We start from the raw sequence: 22,521 nt of genomic DNA on the forward strand, positions 1-22,521 counted from the left end.
TAACCTTCGATACCTGTCAAAAGAGCGAGAGAGAAAGAGAGAGATGTAGAAAGAGAGAGAGAACAGCCAGTCTAACATGGAATGTTATCCTTATTGGTCCGTAACCATTCAAGTGCATCAGGAGTGTTACATGACAGCATCATACACATCATCATTAAGACCACCACCAAACACACGACCGCTGAAGAACACCAGGAACCAAAATGACTGAGCTCACATGCAGCGCTCACCCTGAGTATACAGGACAGTATAAACAGAGCCAATTTTACAGGATGAGCATATAAGCTATATGATCTAACTGATGTAGCATATAGGGGAGCTTTCCAGTCAGCAGCACTTCTGTACAGTTTCAGCACTGCTTCATCACTCGCTTTAATTAAAGCTTTTACAGTGAACACTCTGTTTACAATTTACAGTTACTGGGGTTTGTCTGCTCTGCATAGTTTGCAATTTTCAGAATGGGTTGTAGAGAGAAGACGTCCTGAAGAACAGCAAACAGCACACGCACTGCACACCACTGAGCCGTTTAACACACTTTAACAAGAGTTCAAAACCCTTAACACTTCATAAGCTTTTCTATTCTCCATTGCTATTTCTTCCTGTGTGCTTTCAATCATTACTATTTTTTTCTTTCTCTTTTTTTTTTGCCAAATTCTTGCTTATTTTTGTCAAAAGGTTTTTGCTTTTTGTTACTTTTCTTATTTCTCCCTTTTTACCAATTACTCTGTCCTTATTTTTTATACTTTCTTTCTTTCTTTTTTGCCATTTAATACAAATTTCTAAAAGGAAGTTCACTTCCTTTTACATATTTCTTTTTTTGTGCTATTTGTAATTGTTCCTATTTTACTTAGTTTTATGTTACAGTTTTGTTACAGATTTTTCTTCTTTCTTTTTTCTTTCTTTCTTTCTTTCTTTCTCACATGGACACTGTAACACTTCTGTAACACTTCTTTTTACACTGTAATATCTTATATTTTGCAGAGAATGGTTACGTTTGCAGGACGTGTGGATATCTAGCAGTAGCCTATAATGCTTTGACTTAGTTAAGGTGGTGAAATGTTAGATTTACTGTTTGCAAACCCCAGCAGTACAACACATCACATTGAACACACTCTATACACAGTTACACACAGCCGCCTTTGCTGGTCGTTTGTGCTCCCGCTGCTACCAGCTTTGTGTGTTTTCCTATTTTTTTTTTGTATCATTTGTTATACGCTACAGTGTTTACAGGTATATAAAGAACTATAAGACTGCAATATTACAGGTGCCCTTCCTCACAATTATTAGAATGAAATATTTTGAAATGTATTATTTATGGAGGAAAGACTAAGCTTTATTCTGTGTATAGGGGAGTGCTTCTGATTGAACAAATCATACAACATTCAGTGCTCGTTCTTCATTGTTCAGGCTCCAGGGTGCAGATAGGCTCTTGTGGAGAAGCTTTAAAAAGCTGGAACTGAGGCACAACAGACAGTCTTTTTTACAGGCCAACTTCAATTCACACCAATTCTTCAACCACTCCTCAGCAGGGCAGCTCACAAGCCTCTTTGTCCTAAAAACAAAGTGAACAACAAAAGAAAATCTGACAAATTGTTTTATACAATTGTCCAAAAGAACACATTTATTTACACTTACATTCGCTAAAAGTGGATTTTTTTTTGTAAAGTTGCTATTTTGAAAATACAGGGCTTTTGCATGACAGTGACAATCTGGTGATCTGAACATATCATAGCACTACAGTTTTTACCTTCAAAGTTATTCACACATTCATTTTAATTGGTCATTTTAACACCACTTTAAAAGTTTACCAGTTTCTAAAACAGGTATTCTGTTGCATTTAAATTAAAAATCACTGGCAATACCCTGTGTCATCTAAAGGTCTTTAAACCCCTCAGTACTTGGTAGTGATGGTGGAGCAGTGGTATTGTTCTCTGGGCTGATGGGTAAGCTCATGTTAACAATCCTTCATCCACCAGCACCTGATCCTAGTAATGTTACTGCAATGTTCCAACAGCTACAATCTTCCAGAAAATGTATTAAAACCCTTGATTTTAGAGGAATCATTACATATGCACATTTTCTTGTGAGGAATATGTCATAACAATGTATATCATATTGCAATGAACTAGAGTAGTAAGCAAAACTTTAAACACATCTACAAGATGTTTCAGATTATTTTATTCACAACAAGCACATATGCATAATGTTCACCTGTTGCTCTAGATGCTGAGCTTTTCCATGGTGGGTGCAAGGCTCTGGATGAGTGTCGAGTCTGCGGCAGCGCTACTGTAGCCCGGGATGAGGTTTTTGTTGCAGTCGCCAAGCGCTGCCCCACCAGGAGCTTTAGGATACGGCGGCTGGTCGGCGAGATCCAGCAGTTGGTCCAGGGCTTGGCTGTTCCTCATCACATTCTGGGAGCCCTCGCTGACTGGAGAGTATATCAGGTCATCTCTGGAGACTGGGCTAATGGATGAAGTGAATGAAGACTTGAAGACATGTGAGGCCCAAAGTTTGCTTCATTCATTTTGTGCTGGAGCTACAAGGCTAAAATAATATTTTGAAGGTATTTCTCTTGTTTTAGCTGAATAAGGTTTGGCACCTGAAAATCATTAACGGTAAACTTCAAATATTTAAGTGCAAGCGCAGCATAAGCAAATCATTGCTGCAACAAATTGGCCAATCACCAAATCTTTATGAATCTGTCTAGACTCAATAATATGTACGCCTCTAAAATGTACACACTTTAACTTTCTTTTCCTAGTCCGAGAAAGCAGTGTGTTTTTATTAACCAGGAACTCCCATGAAGTCCATTAGTAACACCTAAGGGTTTTGACTCATTGTCAAAAAAGGGCTTTAAAGTTGGTGCAGGAGCAAGGAACTGTGCTAGGCTAAATAATAACCCTAATCCAACAGCATTCCAGCTGAGACTAAGAGCAGGGATAGCTGTTCACTATTCACTAACAATCAGGTATAATTAATTAAAGTAATTATGCTGTTACAAGGCTAAAATATGCTATTTGCCAAACAATCAAAGCAGAGCTCCCCAAAATAACTCAAATGAGTCCACCACTGAAGAAAAACACCTTATTTTATTCCAGGATCAACTGGAAACAGGGTAAATTGTTGGAAATGTACATGTAAAAATGCATCTGGGCATTTTTAGAACACTGAATAAATGCATTCTATGGCATCTTTAAGCAGCATATGCCTACAATGTCTATCAGCTACTTTAGCCTTCTAGCTCCACTGCAAAACTAAAGAAGGAAATTTCAGAGACCAAATATGTATTTGGTTGATGGACAACAATCCCAAAAGGAAATTTGAGTAAAAAGAAAAAAAAACAACAAAAACAAAAGACAGCTGCTCTTTACATTGTGTGAACATTTCCTGATGAACAGACCAACATTATTTTGGAAACGCAATGTTGCTGGGTCACCTGACATCCATGGACTGAACCCCATCAGAAAGATCATCTGCTGCACTGCTGCACTTTGCTTCCAGTGGCTCAAGGTTTATTACAGGTGAATCAGTCAAGTTAGATGGGGGGAGATTGACCTTCACCCCAACAAAGGTTGAGCCTTCAGATGGATCATTCATGTGAACGGCATCTATAATGAGGGAATGACAATGTGTTACCTTGTGTCTCACAGTACAAAAAAAAATCCTAATTTTAAACACAACACACAGTAGCTTCTGTAATATTTACCATCCCTGCATAAATAAGCTGAGAACGAACCTTTCACAACCTTAGATACAGAATTTTCTCAGGGTTTTCACAGTAATGGACTGTATTTTCTTCATTAGAATCAATGTTAATAAATAACTTGGTACAGATAGAAAAGTATTAGCCTACTGTAAAAACCACAAAAGGAAAGATAAAAAAAGTTCTCACAGTCTTCAGCCACACAGTGAAGATGCTTATGCTGTGTATTTACATGATGTTCACTTTTATTTGGTTATGGTGGCATTATTGATCAGACCCAATATATGCCTTCCTGCTTCGCATTACAAACAAGTGTCATTTCATCTCTATTGACAAGCTTTAATTTAAGATCAAAACACAACTAAACTAACTACTAAGCCATAAAAGGTGTTTTTTGAGAAGATTATGCTCAGACTACTCAAATACTCCAATCGATAAACACAGCCAACAACATTACATCAGATGCATACAAAATCAAATTTGAATTATTTTCATTGAATAGTAAGAAGAGGCAAAAGAGCACTGTTTGGATGCCATGGCCCTAAATCACCTGTTTAAATGTGACAATACAGCTGGTGATACAATGCTCTGTGATCTCACCTCTAAGTACCATATCTGATGGGGTCATGGGGGAACTGGCCTCGATGTGTGCATCATCTTTCTGTTTAAACACAAAAAATACAGTATTTTAGCTACAGAATCAAAAAGGTATCTGACGAATAACGTGTGTGAATGGATCTTACCTTTGGTTCTGCATCAGTTTTTCTCGTCCTTTTCATGATCTCTTCAATACGCTGTAAGAAAAGAAGAGAGAAGACATTTACCAAAATATTAAATTAAAATATTAAAAAAGAAAGATACAATCTTATATGAATGAAATCTCATATAGTACTGAGCAAAGGATATATGAAAGAATAATATGTATTGAAACATATCTGGCCAGTAAAGCTCATTTTACAGAAGCAATGTGATGTTTTCTGGCACTGGTTACTGCACACCAGATGAGACACACTGTGAAACGATTTCTGTTTTTCTTGCAAATGATAAATAGACAGATAGACAGACAGAGAGACAGACAGGCCGACATAGTCCAGTTTATATTTCAAATTACTTTCTTGTCCATGTATTGTTAAAATAAACTAGCGATAGATTAAAAGTGTTTTATTAAATGTTTTATTTCCTTTTTTTCACTCATAGCTAGATAAAATAATTAAATCATTATTTTATCTAGCTATGAATGAAAAATAAATAAATATATAAATAAAACATTTACACTGAATATTCTGTTTTCTAATTTAACAGCATCAAATGGCATCACAGAAGGAGTTCCTGTGCCTGAAAGCTGGGCTTAGTATCGAGAAATAGTTCAAGCTCACTGTAAAAAAGCGTCCTTTGTTTTTTTATATTTAATTTTTTAGACGTTTCTCTAAATTTCTCAAATATTTATGAGGTCTGTTGCCTTGCTGTCCTGTCACTGAAAAGACCCCTCACTGCGGTAGGTAATTTTCCCTTCTCCTCAGTGAATGTCCTGATGTAAAAATGTCTGTTCAGACTTGAGTTCCAAAGTGTAGGCTGAACTTGAGGTAGGGCATCTTCTTGTTAGGACTATTCTATGAAAAGTCTTTTCGGTAGCTTTTGGTCACACATATGGAACAATCTAACAAGGTTTTTCTTTATGGTGAAGCCATGTGTGAAAATCACATGATGACAATCAAATGCTTTTTTCATTCAAATCACGAATATCTAAACAGATCTGCATTTCAGGGCTGAATTCAAAAGATCATTCACTTTAAAACAATCTTCTATAATTTAGCAGCTAAGAAATACAGCCCACCTCAGTGACTGAATTTTTGGAGATTTTGGATTTGGAGTCGTGATACAGCGTATTGGACATGTAAAAGATTTTAATACCGTATGTAAAAGCGACTGATTCAGTGTGTTTTTTGCCTTTCACACTGCCACACAGATGCCTCACATTTTTGTGTCACATATGCCAAAAAGATCAGATTTGGAACACTTTCCTCTTCTGTCAGAACTTATCCTTTAAGACTGTCTGTAATGATGAACATGAAATACTGACTGTGTGGATGTGAGAAGGAGTGGAGGCATAAAAAAAACATAAAAACCTTCTTCCTCTGCAGCCTCTCCTGCTCTTCCTGCAGCTTCAGCAGTTCTCTCTCCCTCTGCTTTTTCTCCGCCTCCCTCTGCACCCTCTGGAAGGCCTCCTCCCTCTGTCACACATCAGATCAAACACTGACATCAGCATCCCACTCACACACACGTCACTGTGAAATCCGTAAGTACGGAGGATGAGGCATTAGGATGTGCGCATGAGATCAGCTGAATTACTCTGACCGCTGACCTCTCTGTCCAGCTGATCCTGAAGCTCTTTCAGACGTCTTTCCTTCTGCCTCCTGTCGTCCACCTCTTTCTGTCTTCGCTCCTCCTCGAGCCTCTGTCTGTCCTCCTCGGCCTGGCGAGCAGCCTGCTCCTGCCGCTCACGCTCCTCCGCCTGCTTCCTCTGCAGCTCCTCCGCCCTCAGCCTGCATTACAGATAAAAATACACACCGCTACTGAAAACATGCTGGTTTTACAGTGAAAATAGTAGTTAAAATGGGCTTTATGTAATCACACATGACATTTCAGTGCTACACCATATGGACAAAAGTATTGGGACACCTGCTCATTCACTGTTTCTTTTAAAATCCAGGGTATTAACAAATATTCTCTTTGTCTCTACTATTCAGGAAGGCTTTTTTTCTAGATTTAGGAGCAATGTTGTGACGATCTGATTGCAATTACCTACAACATCCCCAACACCATCCCCATAATTCATCTGTCAGGTCTGGTGTTGTAGGCGCTCCCTGTCCTTCCACACTTAGCTCCAACGGAGGTTCTCAGTTAGACAACTACAATACCCAGAATGCACCACCCGCTGACATCACACACACTGCCGATCACGTGACATCTCACCTGCCCCCGCCAGGAAGTCCTGATTATTACCTGCAGTATAAAAGGACTGTTCACACACACACCTGCGCCGCGTATTGCCTGGTTTCGCCCACATTACAAAGCGTTTATCTCTGTGATTGTTTTTCGTGTATGACCTTGCCTTTTGTTTTTTCGACCTTGATTTTTGCCTTGCCTACTCCGTGGATTACCTGGACTGTTTATCATTTCTGTTTTTTCGATCTCTGATACTGCCTGCCTCGTGGATGACCTCTGGACTGTGTATCGCTTCTGTTTGTGGATTCTCTCTGATACTGCCTGCCTCGTGTATGACCATTATACTGCCTCACTATCCGGTAATGGTCTTTACCTCCAGGTATCTCCTTAGCAGTGTTATTTACTCACTCCTACTGTTTTTATTTATACCCTGTGGGTTTTCAATAAAATCCTTAACTGGTTCCGTGAGTGTCTGTATTCTGTACCACACCATGACATCATCCCTAGTATTGAATGTAGCACCTTTATTCCAGCGAACACAGTTCTTGTGCTCAATTTAGATTTTACGTGACTTTTTATGAAAAATAATATCTAATGTCTAATTAACTGTAAACTGCATTATTTATGTGAGGAAATAAACCTTGATACTTTTGAAATGCTATAATATAGTTTTATTATAATTGCTGTAAAACAATAACTATGCTAAAATGTCTGTAAGATTATTAGAAACACTATCAACATTTATCTGCAACAAAATTGAGACCTATATTTAGAAATAAGTTTAACTTAGAAATAAGTTCATTTCAAATTTAGACAAGCTTAACTCAATTTACAACATTTAAAGGTTTCTGTTAATCCAGGTTTAGCCTGCATACAAGGATTACAACAAAGCGTAATTTAAAAAGCGTGAATTATTCATAAACCAAAAAAGAAAATGTGGTGTGGTTGGTGTGGTGCAGTGGATAACACCACTGTCTGCCAGTGAGGTACCACTGGGGTTCAATTCCAGGTCTGGGTGACTGAATGCTGTGCTACACCAATAAGAGTCCTTGGGCAAGACTCCTAACACTACATTGGTCCTTCTCTGTAATAGAAATAACCTTGTACGTGCTCTGGAAAAGAGCATCAGCTAAATGATATAAATGTAAATGTAAATAAATTAAAATAAACAACATAAACAGAGAAAATGAAGAATGTATAACAGTAAAAAGCTACACTGTGAATATTGTCACTGTGTCAGTGCTGACTGAAGTTAAAATGGTTTTATATTACCTGCATAAATGTAGTACGTTCTAATGCTTCCAAAAGCTATTTATGACCCTTAAATTTAACCTGCCCTAAATCAGGTCAGTTTTAAAGGAGCTGTTTTTTATGATAATAAAAATAAGCCTAAATAAGCCTGAAGCTAGCTGGATTAGCTTAAAATCTTATTTCATGGGACAGTCCAAGAGTAAAATATTACCAAAAACACTTTTGGTATGTTTTAAATGGGATTCCAAACCTCTGAATAGCAGTGTAGACTGTACACACAAACACACAACCATATCACAGCCATGTACAATACATAAACAGATTGTCTTCACCTCTCCTCTTCCATTCTTTGTTTCTCCTCCTGTTCTTTCTGCACTCTGGCTAGACGGCGTCTCTCCGCCAGCAGCCTGGAGGCTTCCTCAGCGTCGGTGGTGCCAGCTTTACCAGTGGGCGTCACAGGGGACTCTAATGCAGACACAAAAGATTGCATAAAGATGAGGAATTTATTTTATTTAGCATTCCATCTCACTGCCAACAACAACAGACTGCATTATCCTCACCCTGCAGAAGTGTTCAGTCTGATCTTACCTGCATTATGTCCGAGTTCTTTGCTCGCAGACTTTGGTATCTTCTCTGTTTTGGAGGTCTTCCTCTCTAGAGTGCTGTAGCCTTTACTCTCCACCACTTTCTCCTCTCCATCCCACCTCTTGCTGCTGTCTGCGCTGGGGGTGGTGGCTCTGTGCCTCATGGGGGAGGTGGGGTACTGCCCCGGAGAACATGGAGACTGAAGTCGGCTTCTGCATGATTTAGATCTGTAATATCACACGAAAACACAGCATGCAGAAAAAACACACTTCTTATAAAATGTTATGGTAATATTTAAAATAAATATTGAAGATCAAGTTTATTTTGAGGTAAAGCGATCACACAGGGTATTTTTGACTATGCTACTTTGGGAACAATGACAAAGCCCAAGTATTTGAAACCCTCGCTATGATGTCAGCGTTCATCTGCCCTCAGATCTTCAGCAGATTAAACCACATTTTCAAAAGAGTTTCAGTATGTGCTTTTAACAACAGCTTGAAAAAGAAATCTGTCAGAACGTTATTTAGAGAAAAAATGCTCTTTGTACAAAGAAAGACATCTTGATGAATGAGAAGGAGCCTTGAAACTAAATATAAATAAAAAGAAGCTGCTTATCTTAAGAATATCCTTTCACACTTTTTCTCTCTTCATTGACAATTTAAGGGATTGCTCTGAGCAGTAAAAATACTCATTGCTCATAAAAATGCTCATTAATGTTTTTAGAAATCAAGGATATATAAACAAAATAATCTTGTTTTAGGGATGCAACTATTAGTCAGTGTAATCGTCAACCTCTTTCATTGTTGACACATTGTTAATATGTGATGGAGCAAAAGAGAGAGAGAGAGAGAGAGAGAGAGAGAGAGCATGTGAGAAAAAGGCGAGAGAAATCCTGAGCATACTGATTGGCCTCTTTTCATGCTTAGTTGCCCAATGAGGTTTCAGTGTGGGTGGGACTCGCAGTGCGTGCGAGAGCGGGATAGAGAGGGCTGTAGAGACGTGCATACAGTGTAATAGCAGCGTTTATGCTTAGCTGTCCTCACCAGTAGGAAATACAAATGGAGGTCATGAGTCATGACAAAAAATAATGGTGACCACAGACCACAGCGTATAGGTGGACAGAGCATCGACTCTCAAAAGTGAAGCCACCACAGGTCGGGCGCCCCCTGCTGTTCGGTTTCAGAAAGCTGTGTAACCCCACCCATCCCCACAGGTTTCAATGGCAAAACAGACAACATTCAATCACATTTTTTTCAATATTCTGTAATACCTCCATTATTTAAATGCAACAGCTAGTGTAACCTAGTGTTTATATTGTCAAATTTTTATATCCCCACAGAATTCGGTTTTTAAAACGTTATTCAGCTCTATTTTAAAAGGTGTGGTTATTGTAAAAGGGCTGGGTTACACCAAGCCGGGGTGGGACCAGTGACTGTATGGGTGGGAGCATAGACTGTGTACAGCTCTGTGGAGGCAGCCCTCAGGGGCGGGGTTATTCAAATGAGTAGGCTGTCTCTCCACAGTCTTTCTCCCTCCTCTGGTCTCTACTGCGCAGACTCGTGTTTCAGGATCGCCAACATGGCAGAAGATTTTGGCTTCATTTTCACTGAATGAATGGGAACGGCGACACGGCGTCCATCTTTTTTACAGTCTCTGATGGTGACTAATTGACAATTCAAACAATTAATCAGCTGATTAGTCGACTGCTAAAATAGTCGCTAGTTGCAGCCCTATCCTGCTCTTGTTCGAGTAACGAACTCTACTGACCAACGAAGGATTTCTATCATTGTGTGGCCCCTTGTACTGCACTCAGTATTCCACTGCCCTAGAACTCAATACTGGGGGCTTTATGCCCCTCTAGCACATGCCCGGCATTGGGCACAGTGCTAGAAGGTTAATTATTATCTGCTCCAGGGAGTCCCAATCTATTCTCTGCACTTCTGATATTGCTGTCATTTAGATATTTTGACTTGAATGCAATTTGTTAGAAGTTTTTACAGCTCTGCAGGAACCCTGAAATGGACTTTCTTTAGACACAGCAAATATACAACTAGTTCTAAATCATACATTATAGTGTAGACCAATATACTATATGCTTAACACTAGAATATATTTTGAGTATTAAGGATATAAGGATTAGAATTGCTTATTATACTATAAACAATTCTCTGCATTATACAGTATCTCACAAAATTCAGTATGCCGCTCACATTTTGTAAATATTTCATTATATCTTTTCATGAGACATACCTAAAGATACGACACTTTAATACAATGTAAAGTAGTCAGTCTACAGCTATATAGTATAAGAGTGTACATGCCCTAACAATACCTCAACACACAGCCTTTAATGTCTTAACAGCTGGCAACCAAAGTGAGTCCACTCTTAAGTGCACTTTACGAAGGCATTCTACACCCTTTAAAAAAGGTTATTGGTTTTTAATTTCAGAAAATGTTTCTTCAAATACAGAGAAAACATGTTTTTGTAAAGAATGTTACACAGCGACAAAACCTTTCCCATATTTTCATAATTCAAAGAATCAGTTTTCAGTACTACAGAGTCTTTTTGCTTGTAGATATTTGTATTTTTAACTCGTTCCTTAACCCTCATCCCTTAGCTATTTTAGTTTCTGAAAAAAAGAGACTACCTAAAATAATGAGTTTCTTTGATTTTACCGAATTGAAAAACTCTGGAACATAATCAAGAGGAAGATGGATGATCACAAGCCATCAAATCAAGCATCATAAAGTTGTCCAAAAGCAGTGTGCAAGACTGGTGGAGGAAAATTCATGCCAAGAAGCATGAAAACTGTGATTAAAAAACAGAATAATTTCACCAAATATGAATCTTAAACGATGAATATAGGTCTGAAAACTCTGCATTTTTTTATTTCAGCCATTTCTAATTTTCTCCAAATAAATGCTTTGAATGACAATATTTTTATTTGGAATTTGGGAGAAATGTTGTCCGTAGTTTATAGAATAAAACAGCTGTACATCTAAGTTCGACATTCTGGACACATCTTTCAGTTCTTACAGACGTTACAGCTTCCTTCTACTTGTTTAAAAATACCTATAAAGGCTTTATTAATGAGTGTAGGCGCACAATATGTAATAATATATACAAATAATTATCTGATAACTCTGTTTGCATGAGGAGACAAACCTTTTAGGTGTGCTTGGATTCCTGCGAGCTGAGCTCTTGGTGGGAGTGGTGGGAGACTCCAGTCGTTTGGCGGAGGATTCGATCAGGGTGTTATTGATGCTTTTCTCTCCTCCTGGTTTTTCTGTCTGCTTTCCAAAACAGAGCTGGTTCAAACATACAGGCTTTAACACGGGTAGAATTTCAATATATGTGCCTGTTAGAGTGCATGGCGGCCCTCAGAACTACAAAATACTAGAAAATAATCTTGAAACTGGACACGCAGACATCCGAGAAGGTGCTGTTGCTAGGAGACCAGCTCCTCTGGGGCTCGTGTCCCACAGTGTTGGCCACAGAATATAACTGTATGAGCCGCACAACATAACCGGCTTTCCACGACAACATTTATAGTAGGGCTGACAGCACGTCTTCTGCTGTGGAGACTGACCTGGGGGGTTCTGGGGGTTGTAGCAGTATTCTGAGAGTCCTCTGCAGGAGCGCCGGACACTGCGCCGGTCTTTCTGCGGTCAGCCCTGCTGGGCGAGGCATTATACGGGGACCTGTGGGGGCTGGGCGAGGCTAATCGAGAACAAAGACAATACACTGGAGGGTCAGAGCACATAGGAAGAAGGGCAGGAAGGTAAGAAAGGAAGAAAATGATTAATAAAGTGAGTATAATAGTGAAGACACTACACTTGCCTTTCTCTGTTGTCTGGGCTAACGCAGCAGAGGAGGTGGAAAGGCTTTTGATCAGGTTTGAATCAGGAGACCCGGGTGGGATCATAAAGTCTACTGATGTTGGAGAAGGAAAGAAGGAGAAAAGCAGTGAGATCTAGCCCTACATTTTAATTCAAAGAACAAGAATGCTTAACTTGGGTGAGCTTATGTACTAAAATAACCTAAAACAAACAAACAAAAAACAAACACAACATAAAGTGATGCAGGGGACTGACAGATCTGACCGATTGACCCACAAACATGTTTTTTTAACTGTTGCTTGGTTCGTCAAACTGTGCACTAAAGCTCCACTAGGTAGGATTGAGATTTTGTGCTCGTGGGCTCCCCATACAGTTGCAGAGTGTAATAAATGTTTCATTAGAACTAAAGGTCGGAAAGCAGGTCGCAGTTCTCGTGAGCGTTGGTCGCGGCGGCCTCGGAAAACTTACAGAGTCTGGTTTGAGCTCAGAGGAGCTCCGGCACGGACACGAGAGCACCGCTATTCCTCCTATTACACCTCAGTGCAGCGCTGCAGTGAGTTTTAAGCTGTTATTATACTTCTTTAAAAAGATTCAAAATCAAAGAAAGCCTACCTAGTGCTGCTTTAAGTAAGCAAAAATCCTATTTAAAATAATAAGAAACTGTAGTTATCACTTTCAGGGCAATTCAATTAAATAACTTGAGGTTTCCTGTTTAAAACCTGTGAAGGTTGCTTTTTAATACATTTATTTAAAATGGAATACATACATTGAAATACACTATATTGCCAAAAGTATTCACTGGCCTGCGTTGTGTTTGGTGATGTAAAGTTTGGATTCAGCTACTCGGCCATGGAAACCCATTGTGACCTCAGCATCTGCTGACCCCACTCTGTCAGTATATGCTTTAGTTTCCAGTCGCTTCCACTTTGTTATAATATCACTGACAGTTGACTGTGGAATATTTAGTATTAATTAAATTTCACAACTGGACTTGTTGTACAGGTGCTGGTTTTATACACCTGTGGCCATGGAAGAATGACTGTACCCTGGAAAATGAAACAATGATCAATGATTCAATGATTTGGATGGTGAGTGAATACTTTTGGTAACATAGTTTATGCTATAGCTAGGAGCCCAGAATCTAGCTCCACTAACTGTTATCTTTACCTGCTCTACTTGCATTGTTTGAATTTATCAGTTCCCAGCCCTCCTATCCCTTCATCAGTGATTAGATTCCAAACACAGGGCTCCTTTCAGCTGGATACATACAATAAGATAGATGTATTTATATGTACAATAACTCTTCAGTTCAACAGGCTTTAACCTAAAGTTTAATACATCTAATAGTAAAAACATCGGTAAATAAATCTAATGTGAAATAGTGTGTTTAGCACTATTTCACATTATTAAAATTAAGCTTAACACTTTACTGGTTTGTCAGTCGTTTACCAGTTTGTTTATGGTAAATCTTGCCAATATAAGCCCCAGGTTGTCAATGTTAGCATTATCCCAGGTTAGCATACTGCTACTAGCTAATAACAACACATTAAAACATATAGATACAGCTAGAAGTTGGACAGTACTGTATGTATGACTGATTTAATGAGAAACAGATAGAATGTCTTCTAACAGTTTGACCTTTCAGATCTTAAATTAGTACATTTTTGTACAATAACTAAGTTACTAGACAACAATTCTGATTATACTGACTGGGATTTACTAGTTGTTACAAAACAACACATGTAATAGTATGGTTGGAGCATGGATAGGCCAGTTTACTTGATTCAAATATATACACTAAATGTGCATAATTGTGCCCGACCTCATTTTTATTCTAATCAAGTTCTCAACACTGCCTGAGTCAAGCCACTAATAACAGTAAAATATGGTACAGGTTCGTTAGAATTATGATTACAGCAAAAATATGGATTATCAGGGAGGTCCTGAAGGCCAGTCTGAGAGCTACTTGTACATATATCACAGATTAGAAATATGATTAGTATGATCAGTGTTTTTAGCAGTATAAATTCAGAGAAGATTAGGAAAATGTGGCACATTTGCTCACAGACTATCAAAAGATTCACAGATACATGTTCAATTTGAGGAAAAACACCAGATGGGTCTTTTCTCCAATTAGCTGTTTACTGATATATTCCAATGTCTGAAGATGAAAGGATGTCTAACTCACAGCAGAAACTGATTTTGTATGAATTTACAGAAAATTACTCTGTGTTAGGAGCACAGCAGCCTAAGGGGGTGCATTTGACAAGCACAAACAATGAATTGAACTGACTTAATTTGAATCTGTATCATTCCCCTGAGTATACACACCAAAAGAGCAAAAACATTATGACCACTCTCAGATGAAGTGTAGGATGCTGATTATCTTTTAACAGAAGCACCAGTATGAGGTATGTAAAAAGTAACCAAACAGTAGGTTCTTACAGTCAACATGGTGGAAGTTGGAGAAATAGAAAGTGTGAAAATCTTGCAAGGGTCAGTTTTAAAGCATATAGATGCTATAGGTAATGCTTAAATAACTTAAACATTTAACTATAGCATCTATATGGTTTAGAAAGTTTATTGCCAATACGATAATACATTTACCAAAATATATTTACCTTTACATTTACCACAGTGGTCTGAAAAAGTATAAACCTAGAACCAACAATATGGAGTTGGGAACCCAACACTCATTGATGTGTGAAAGGAATTAAGGCTATCCGGCCTGGATAAACCAACCGAAAGTCTACTGTAGCACAAATCTCAAGAATATAAATGTTTAATGATGGTTATCGGAGGAATGCTTCACAACAGCATAGCTTAAGACTGGTCAAATTGGGCAGTAAACAGTAACTAGGTTAATGTCCCATGACTTTTGCCATTTCCCATGAAAGGTAAAGAACTCTGGGATATGTGTGAGGGTCCTCTGCATTGAATATGGATGTGAGTTTTTTGTCTGTTTGCACAGACAATTCTAGCCAGAAGTTGCTAGTCATGATCATTACCACCCACTGTGCCGTCATGCTTTATACATGACATATATTTGCTATGTGGCCAGATGTGCTAGAATGCATTGGTTTCAGAAACCACAGGACATATTTAAAGATCTTAGAGAGTGAGCAGTTTTGATGGCATGCAGTGTGCTAACAGAATATTAGAAAAATTGGAAATATTAGCCCTGATATTTGGGCTTAACAGTGAATATTAGATTAAAGGCACTTTGTTGTTTAGTATTCTTAAATTTAAGAGGAACTGTATTACACATGTTAAAAATGTGATAAGCAGCATTTTTACCCTTTTTAAGATATACAACAGCATCAGTACACATGTCTGAGAATGTGAGAGAGAATGACTGAGCAGTATAGTACGTAGCTGCTGTGTGTTATTGTTTGTGGGGTTTGGAGAAGAGATGGTGACATTGGGATGTGGACTTGCATATACAATGATCTAAAAGATGAGGACCCCGCCCCCCCTATTTTATCCCCAAGCCCTACCCTGTGCTGTTTCAGGATTGCAGTTCCAGGCTGATCTCAATTACAGATCGTCTGCCATGCCTTCTGCGCAGGGAGGGGCATACGGAACAGCTAGAGGCTGAGCTACGTGCACTCTGTTCTGATGAGGGGCCTGTGTTGTGTTGTGTTGTACTGGTTACGATATGTGCAGTGGACATACAGACTCTTGTCTAGGACACACCAGTAAAAGATATGATTCATCTCTGTAAGAGTTTCCTGATTAATAAGTGGGTAAATGGATGGATAAATAAATAAATAATCAGAGGAGAGCCTTCTCAAATTTCCAATCAGCACACTATCCAGCTCTTATAGAAAAATACACAAAAGAGTATGTGAAAACCTTGCAAGGATATCCATAGGATATTTATGACCTATGTAAACAGCTGCCCTCTGATTTTTTTATTCGTCTGTAATGATTAAAAACTCTTCAGAGCATCATGATATTGTGTTCATATTTTGTTTTGATTAATTTCTAATCAATTTATTCACAAACATCTAAACAGAACATTAAAAAGACTCATAAAAACAATACATGGTGCACCAAAGCTTTTTACACCCCTCATACTGTCTATGACAAAAGATGAAAAAAAACAAACAGACAAAGCACGCCACACCCCTTAGAGAGGAAATAAAGACAATACCATAACAGCACAGCTTACAAAGACCATGTGATCAGTGCCCATGCATGATACACACATACACAGATTCATCACAATAACTGTGACCACTAGAAAAAAATATATCAATGAATGTGGATGACACATAGAGCAGCAGGAGCTGAGTACCGGTCCTGGATTGGCTGGCAGAAGGGAGAGCAGCAGGATCATTGGCTAGCGTGGCAGAAGCAGCAGGAGTGGGCGGGACTATCTTAGGAACACCTGTGCAGCAGGTGATGCAGAGCAGAGAAAGGAGAGGTTTATGAGCCTTAGCAGGAGAAATGCAATGGTCTCTTTTTCTTTCTTTCTTTCACTCACTCACTCTTTCTCTCTCTCTCACACACACACACACACACACATACATACTTTACTAAATGCTAAAAAAACTATTTATCTATCTATTGAATCTTTTTTCAAAAGAACGTATTGAAAAATAATGTGTTTTAAGCAAAAAACAACAGGTTCTAATTTGAGTGACTGACAAGAGCTATTGATATTATCGTTTGGTGTGTTTACAATAGATAGAGGTCTGTATTCATATAATAAAATAATAATAATATATTAATATAAGCCAAGGAAGAACAACTATCGAACCAATGGAAAGGTAATGGATGCCACTAATTTGTACTATTACTAATGCATACAGAGAGAGAAGGCAAGTGTGTCTGCACACACTCCACAGATGAAGTGCAACAAAATGAGTTGCTTTAAGAGTTAATTTCATAATAAATCAAGGTTTTGGCGACACAAGAGATACCCACATGATAGTCCTGGGGGTAATATGACCCAAGATGAGCATATATGATATTACATAGTTATTATCCAACACCTGGTTTTGTAAATCTGCGCTAATTAATATTAAATCAAGGTCACTGTGAGCCAATCCATGACCTGGAAACAAACATTGTTCTTCAAACTAGCTCACAATACTTTTAACTACTATCTAACTACTTTTTTCAAAATTAACTTTGGTTTTTACATCATATGGTGTTTATATTTACTTGCATCTGTTTAATACGATTTGGTGTTTTTTTTTATAAAAAAAACATTCTAACCAAATTATTGAATAAAGTACCACTGGTAAAACACTTCAAGGTGGTACATAACGAAACAAACATTTGGGTCTTAAAATTTGCTTGGTCTTATTGAAGACAAAGACACATTTGGCCCGATCTATAGAGGACCAGTCAATTGTGGATCATGTTACTGGATTTAGGCTGTGTCTGTGTGTCTTTGGTATTGTAAGGGTGCATAAAATGCACCTTGTGTGGCTCGAAATGCACAAAAGGCATGTACTAATTCTCCTAATTATTCATTAGAGTGTGTTTCGGGCATAACATGAAACGAACCAATCAGTGTGTCACTTGTCATTCCCTTTAAGAGGCAGGTGCGCGCTGACTTTGGCGCATTCGTATCTTAACAGGGCAGCGCTTTGTGTGTCTCTGCAGAGGATACTGACCTGCGACTGACTGTTGTCTAGATTCATTTCAGTCAGTGGCACACCTGTGTTTTCCACCGCCAAAACAGCAACACTTCAGAAATTTACCTGAACACACCTCACTTCTAGATCACCACGCCCATCAGTGTAGATTTATTAATAAATTCTGACTCTATTTTACCGACATGGGTGCAAAGCGTGACAATAGACTGTTGATTGGGTGTAAGGTAGCAAAGAGTATTGCGATACGCCTTACGCAGGGTGTCGAAAGGGCCAATTGCCACTGTCATATAAAAACACAATTTTTTTCCAAATGTCATAAACTTCAACATGTCATTTTTGCAGCATATCTACTGGAATTTACAGTACAAATTTCAATAGCATTAGTTTGTTGTGTGTCACACCGACATCAAATTACACAAAAGTGTTATTACACATTTCATTTTTTTGTCCATATCGTTCACCCCTAGTTCGCTTGCATACAATATGTTCCTGTGGAAGACGTTTAGGTTGTACTTTGACTTTTTAGTTTGATTGTGGGTGGGACAGGGTCTAAAATGCTCTAGCCTATTTGTTTTCTCTCCCATGTGCTCTTTAGCACTTCAGTTTTGTTGCTGTTTTATCTCCGCCCTGGCTTTGTTTTTATTTAAACATGCTCTGTCATTAGTGTTCACACTCGTGTTTAGTTTGTTACCCAGCCTCCTCATTATCTTCCCCAGGTGTTCCGTGTTTACTCAGCCCTACATGTACCTCATGATTTCTATTGCTGTGCGTCATGTTTTGTCTGATACCTGTAGCTATAGCTGTAGTATAGTTAATTCTGTTTTACTGACTTCTGTTTTTCTTAGTATTTTCTTTATTTATCTAGTCTTAGTGTTGTTTGTTACTTTGTTACTTTTGCATCTAATCATTCGCATCCTGCCTCCAAGTCTCAGACATTACACTATCTGTTTTCTGAAAAATATATAGTATGCGTCTTATAATAATATGTATAGTAAATACAGTAGGCCCTAACCCTAAACCTAACTTTGACACTTATCTTAGTAACCAAAAACAAATATTGCACTTTATTATTACTTTATTATTTTCAAAAGTACAAAAAATAAAGCATACACCACAACTGCACACACACACTCCAGTTCACACAAAAGAATTGGTCAGTCACTTTGAAAGCACACTATTCACTGCATACTGTTTCCCAAATTACACTCAGCTTGTCAGCAAAAGGAGAGCAAGCTATTTGATGAAAAGCTACTGCAACAGAGCTAGAGCAAGTAATGAATTTTATGCGTCAGGCAAAGCTGGATGGAAATATGATCAGCTTCCGGAAAAGAAACAGCCCAGAGTACAGCATGCCTGTCATGAGGATGATCGGATCAGGTTTATCAAAAGCTGCTAAGCTGCATTTCCAGATGCACCAGGCTGCTGTGCATTTCTATTAACATTTCATAAAAATTAAACCAGAACCGTTGACATCATCTATAAATATTAGCTAATTTACTCTCTTGTTAGATTGCGAACTGAGTTTTTGGTGGGACCTTCCTTCTGTTGACCAGCATAAATATTTAATGTCGTTATGAATGCTCGACAGAGTTTGGGTGGTGCTCCTGCGTCTCTCTCTCTCTCTCTCCCTGAGAGCCTCATGGTGGAAAAACACGCCGGTCGATTTATCTGAGTCTCCAATCTGATGGCGAGAAGACGCTATTACAAGCAAGTCCCTCGAAACAACAAATTCTATTAGCTCAGGGCTTTTGAGAAAAGAGAGGCGATCTCGCGTCGTTACAGAGATGGTGACAGAGCAAAGGGTGTTTACCTACGCAGTAAATAATACGAGGGGGGAGGAGGCTACAGAGTGACACCTGAGTTTATGGTGTTTATTCTACAGCGGAAACATTCTGAAGTACCACCATGAAGCCTAGGGCTGGTGATTGGTGATGTGTGTGGGGGCCTGTGTAGCTAATATGTGCCTGTCAGCGGTAACCTTGAGCCTGGGGGGGGTTGTGGTTGTGATGGTGGTGGGGGCTGGGTATCCTGGGGCTGCTCCGCAGAAAGCTAAAGCATGAGCAACAGACTGACACCACCCTGCCTCCGTCACAATGGATGCTGTCCATGGTGCTGGTTGTAAGCAATCCTGCGGTATGGCACTGCCTAGCTAAGACTGTGCTATAATACTGTCTACAAATAATAGTGCATAATGGTGTCCTGCAGTATTAGCTAGGGGTCTCCTTAGGTTTGTAGCCAATACAGCCTATGCCACTGTCTGAAAGCAATTGGGTCCAACTGTGTCTTACAGTAGCAGCTAATAGTTTCCAATGGTGTTCCAAAGTACAACCAAATAGAGCACTATTGTGTTATAGAATTTACTACCCCTGTAGTAGTGTGCCCTGTACTGTCTGTATTTAACAGTGTCAAATGGTATTATCTGTAGTTAATAGTGTCCTACAGTAATGTCTGTAGTTAACAGTGTCCTATGATATTGTCTGTAATCAACACTGTCCTATAGTACTGTCTGTAGCAAGAGTGTCCTATGGTTTTGTCTGTAGTTAACAGCATCATATTGCATTGTCTGTAGTTAACAGTGTGCTATGAAACAATCTGTATTTTATAGTGACCAATGGTAGTGTCTGTAGTTTACATCATCATATGATACTGTCTGTAGTCAACAATGTCGTATGGTATTGTCTGTAGCTAACAGTGTCCTATGGTATTGTCTGTAGTCAACAGTGTCGTATGGTAATGTTTGTAGTTAACAGCGTCCTATGATACTGTCTGTAGTCAACAGTGTCCTACAGTACTATCTGTAGTTAACAGTGTCCTACAGTACTGTCTGTAGTTAACAGTGTCCTACGGTACTATCTGTAGTTAACAGTGTCCTACGGTACTGTCTGTAGTTAACAGTGTCCTACGGTACTGTCTGTAGTTAACAGTGTTCTACAGTACTGTCTGTAGTTAACAGTGTCCTATGTTAAAGTCGGTAGTTATTCATGTCTTATGACACTGTTTGCCCCAAGGTAATGTCTATAGATAAGCATGTCTTATGGTACTGTCTGTAGTTGACAGTTGTATATGGTGCTTTCTGTAGCTAATACCCTATAGTACCCTATAGTACCATCTGTGGCTAACATGGTTAACAGTGTCCAATTATGCTGTCTGTAGTTAACACTGTCCTATGGTATTGTCTGTATTATATAGAGTCAAAAGGTACTGTCTGTAGTTAACAGTGTTCTATGATAATGTCTGTAGTATATAGTGTCAAATGCTACTGTCTGTAGTTAACAGTGTCCTGTGGTATTGTCTGTAGTTAACAGTGTCAAATGGCACTGTCTGTAGTTGACAGTGTTATGTGGTGCTTTCCGTAGCCAATACCCTATACTACCCTATAGTATACCTTATAGTACCTTATATACCTTACATCTGTGGCTAACATGGTTATTGTCTGTAGTTAGCAGCATTCTATGATGCTGTATGTAGCTAAGTGAATCCTATGGTACTGTTGGCAGCACATTGTATGCCATAATACTGTCTGTAGTTCACCATGCCCTATGACATTATCTGTAGCTACCAGAATGTGCCCTATTGTGTTGTCTGTAGCTAACATGTTAGCTTATAGGTGTCTTATAACACTGTATGTAGCTGACACTGTTCTATATACAGTGTTAAGTTAATAATGCCCTATGGTATTGTCTGCAGTGAATACTGTAATATTATACTGTCCAATGACACTGACTGCAACTGCTGCTGTCGCACTGAAGTCTGCAGTACCACCTACAGTATTCAGCTCAGCCCTGCCACTGCCCACTCAGATAAAAAGATAGATAGACACTTTGTCAATCCCACAGGGCCCTGCAAGGTTACAGCAGCACAAATAACTGCCCAAATCACATGTAATATCAGGAAAAACATGAAAAACATCCTTACAAGAGGCTTGTCAAAACAACTAAGGGTCTATAAATGTTCGGTCGAATCCAAGTGAATAGTTAACATCTCTTAAACAAAAGTGTTTCCCTCTGCAATGCAGCCTCCACACCCTTTCCCATCCCGTCTCTCATCCTCCCTCCCTCTCCTCTCCTCTGGTTCTCGGATCGTGTATCCAGATCCCCCACACCCCAGTGCATAGACTCACCCTCGCAGGTTCCGGGCGGGCCGCCCCAGGTCCAGCGCTTGGGCCGTTGCTCCGGCTGCAGGCCGCGTTCCACCGAGCGCCGCATCAGGGCCTCCAGTCGCTCCTGCTCGTTCCGTTCCAAAACAGGGAAGAAGAGATTCTCTCTCACTGAGCTGTCGCTGCGGCGCCGGGAGGAGGACGGAGATGAGGCTGGATGCTCCATGCCAACCTCCTCTCCTCTCGGCTCAAACACACACACTCACACCACGCAGACGCACACACACACGCGCTGACAGCCTCACTGCCTGCTGACAAAAATAAGGGCCTTGCCCTCTGCTTTCTCTCTCTCACTCTCTCTCTCTCTTTCTCTCTCTCTCTATATTTCTGTCTGTGTCTCTGTGCTCTCTCTCTCTCCCTCCCTTTTCTCTCTCTCTGTCTCTCTGTGCCGATGGTCTCTCTCTCGCTCTCCCTCCCTCCCTCCCTTT

The 22,521-nt window shown here is 39.3% G+C and overlaps 1 protein-coding gene across 7 annotated transcripts in view; it reads right to left on the reverse strand.

The window, feature by feature from the left end:
- Positions 1-787: 787 nt before the first annotated feature.
- The window catches only part of map7d2b (MAP7 domain containing 2b), a 35,166-nt gene continuing 13,432 nt past the window's right edge, over positions 788-22,521 (reverse strand). The window contains exons 4-17 of one of the 7 annotated variants that reach the window (XM_049486284.1): positions 22,058-22,160; positions 16,626-16,718; positions 12,327-12,416; positions 12,076-12,206; positions 11,652-11,779; positions 8,489-8,712; positions 8,233-8,365; positions 6,066-6,246; positions 5,830-5,934; positions 4,447-4,497; positions 4,304-4,364; positions 3,437-3,608; positions 2,212-2,463; positions 788-1,552 (exon numbers count right to left, since the gene is read on the reverse strand). In XM_049486284.1, the coding sequence (XP_049342241.1) occupies positions 2,220-2,463; positions 3,437-3,608; positions 4,304-4,364; positions 4,447-4,497; positions 5,830-5,934; positions 6,066-6,246; positions 8,233-8,365; positions 8,489-8,712; positions 11,652-11,779; positions 12,076-12,206; positions 12,327-12,416; positions 16,626-16,718; positions 22,058-22,160 (1,716 nt within the window). In that variant the 3' untranslated portion in view covers positions 788-1,552; positions 2,212-2,219. Of the gene's footprint in view, positions 1,553-2,211; positions 2,464-3,436; positions 3,609-4,303; positions 4,365-4,446; positions 4,498-5,829; positions 5,935-6,065; positions 6,247-8,232; positions 8,366-8,488; positions 8,713-11,651; positions 11,780-12,075; positions 12,231-12,326; positions 12,420-16,625; positions 16,719-22,057; positions 22,161-22,521 lie in introns of all 7 variants that reach the window. The other 6 variants (XM_049486282.1, XM_049486285.1, XM_049486283.1 and 3 more) reach the window with 6 other exon arrangements.

The sequence above is a fragment of the Astyanax mexicanus genome, chromosome 1 (genome assembly GCF_023375975.1).
Source record: "Astyanax mexicanus isolate ESR-SI-001 chromosome 1, AstMex3_surface, whole genome shotgun sequence".
NCBI lineage: Eukaryota > Metazoa > Chordata > Actinopteri > Characiformes > Acestrorhamphidae > Astyanax > Astyanax mexicanus.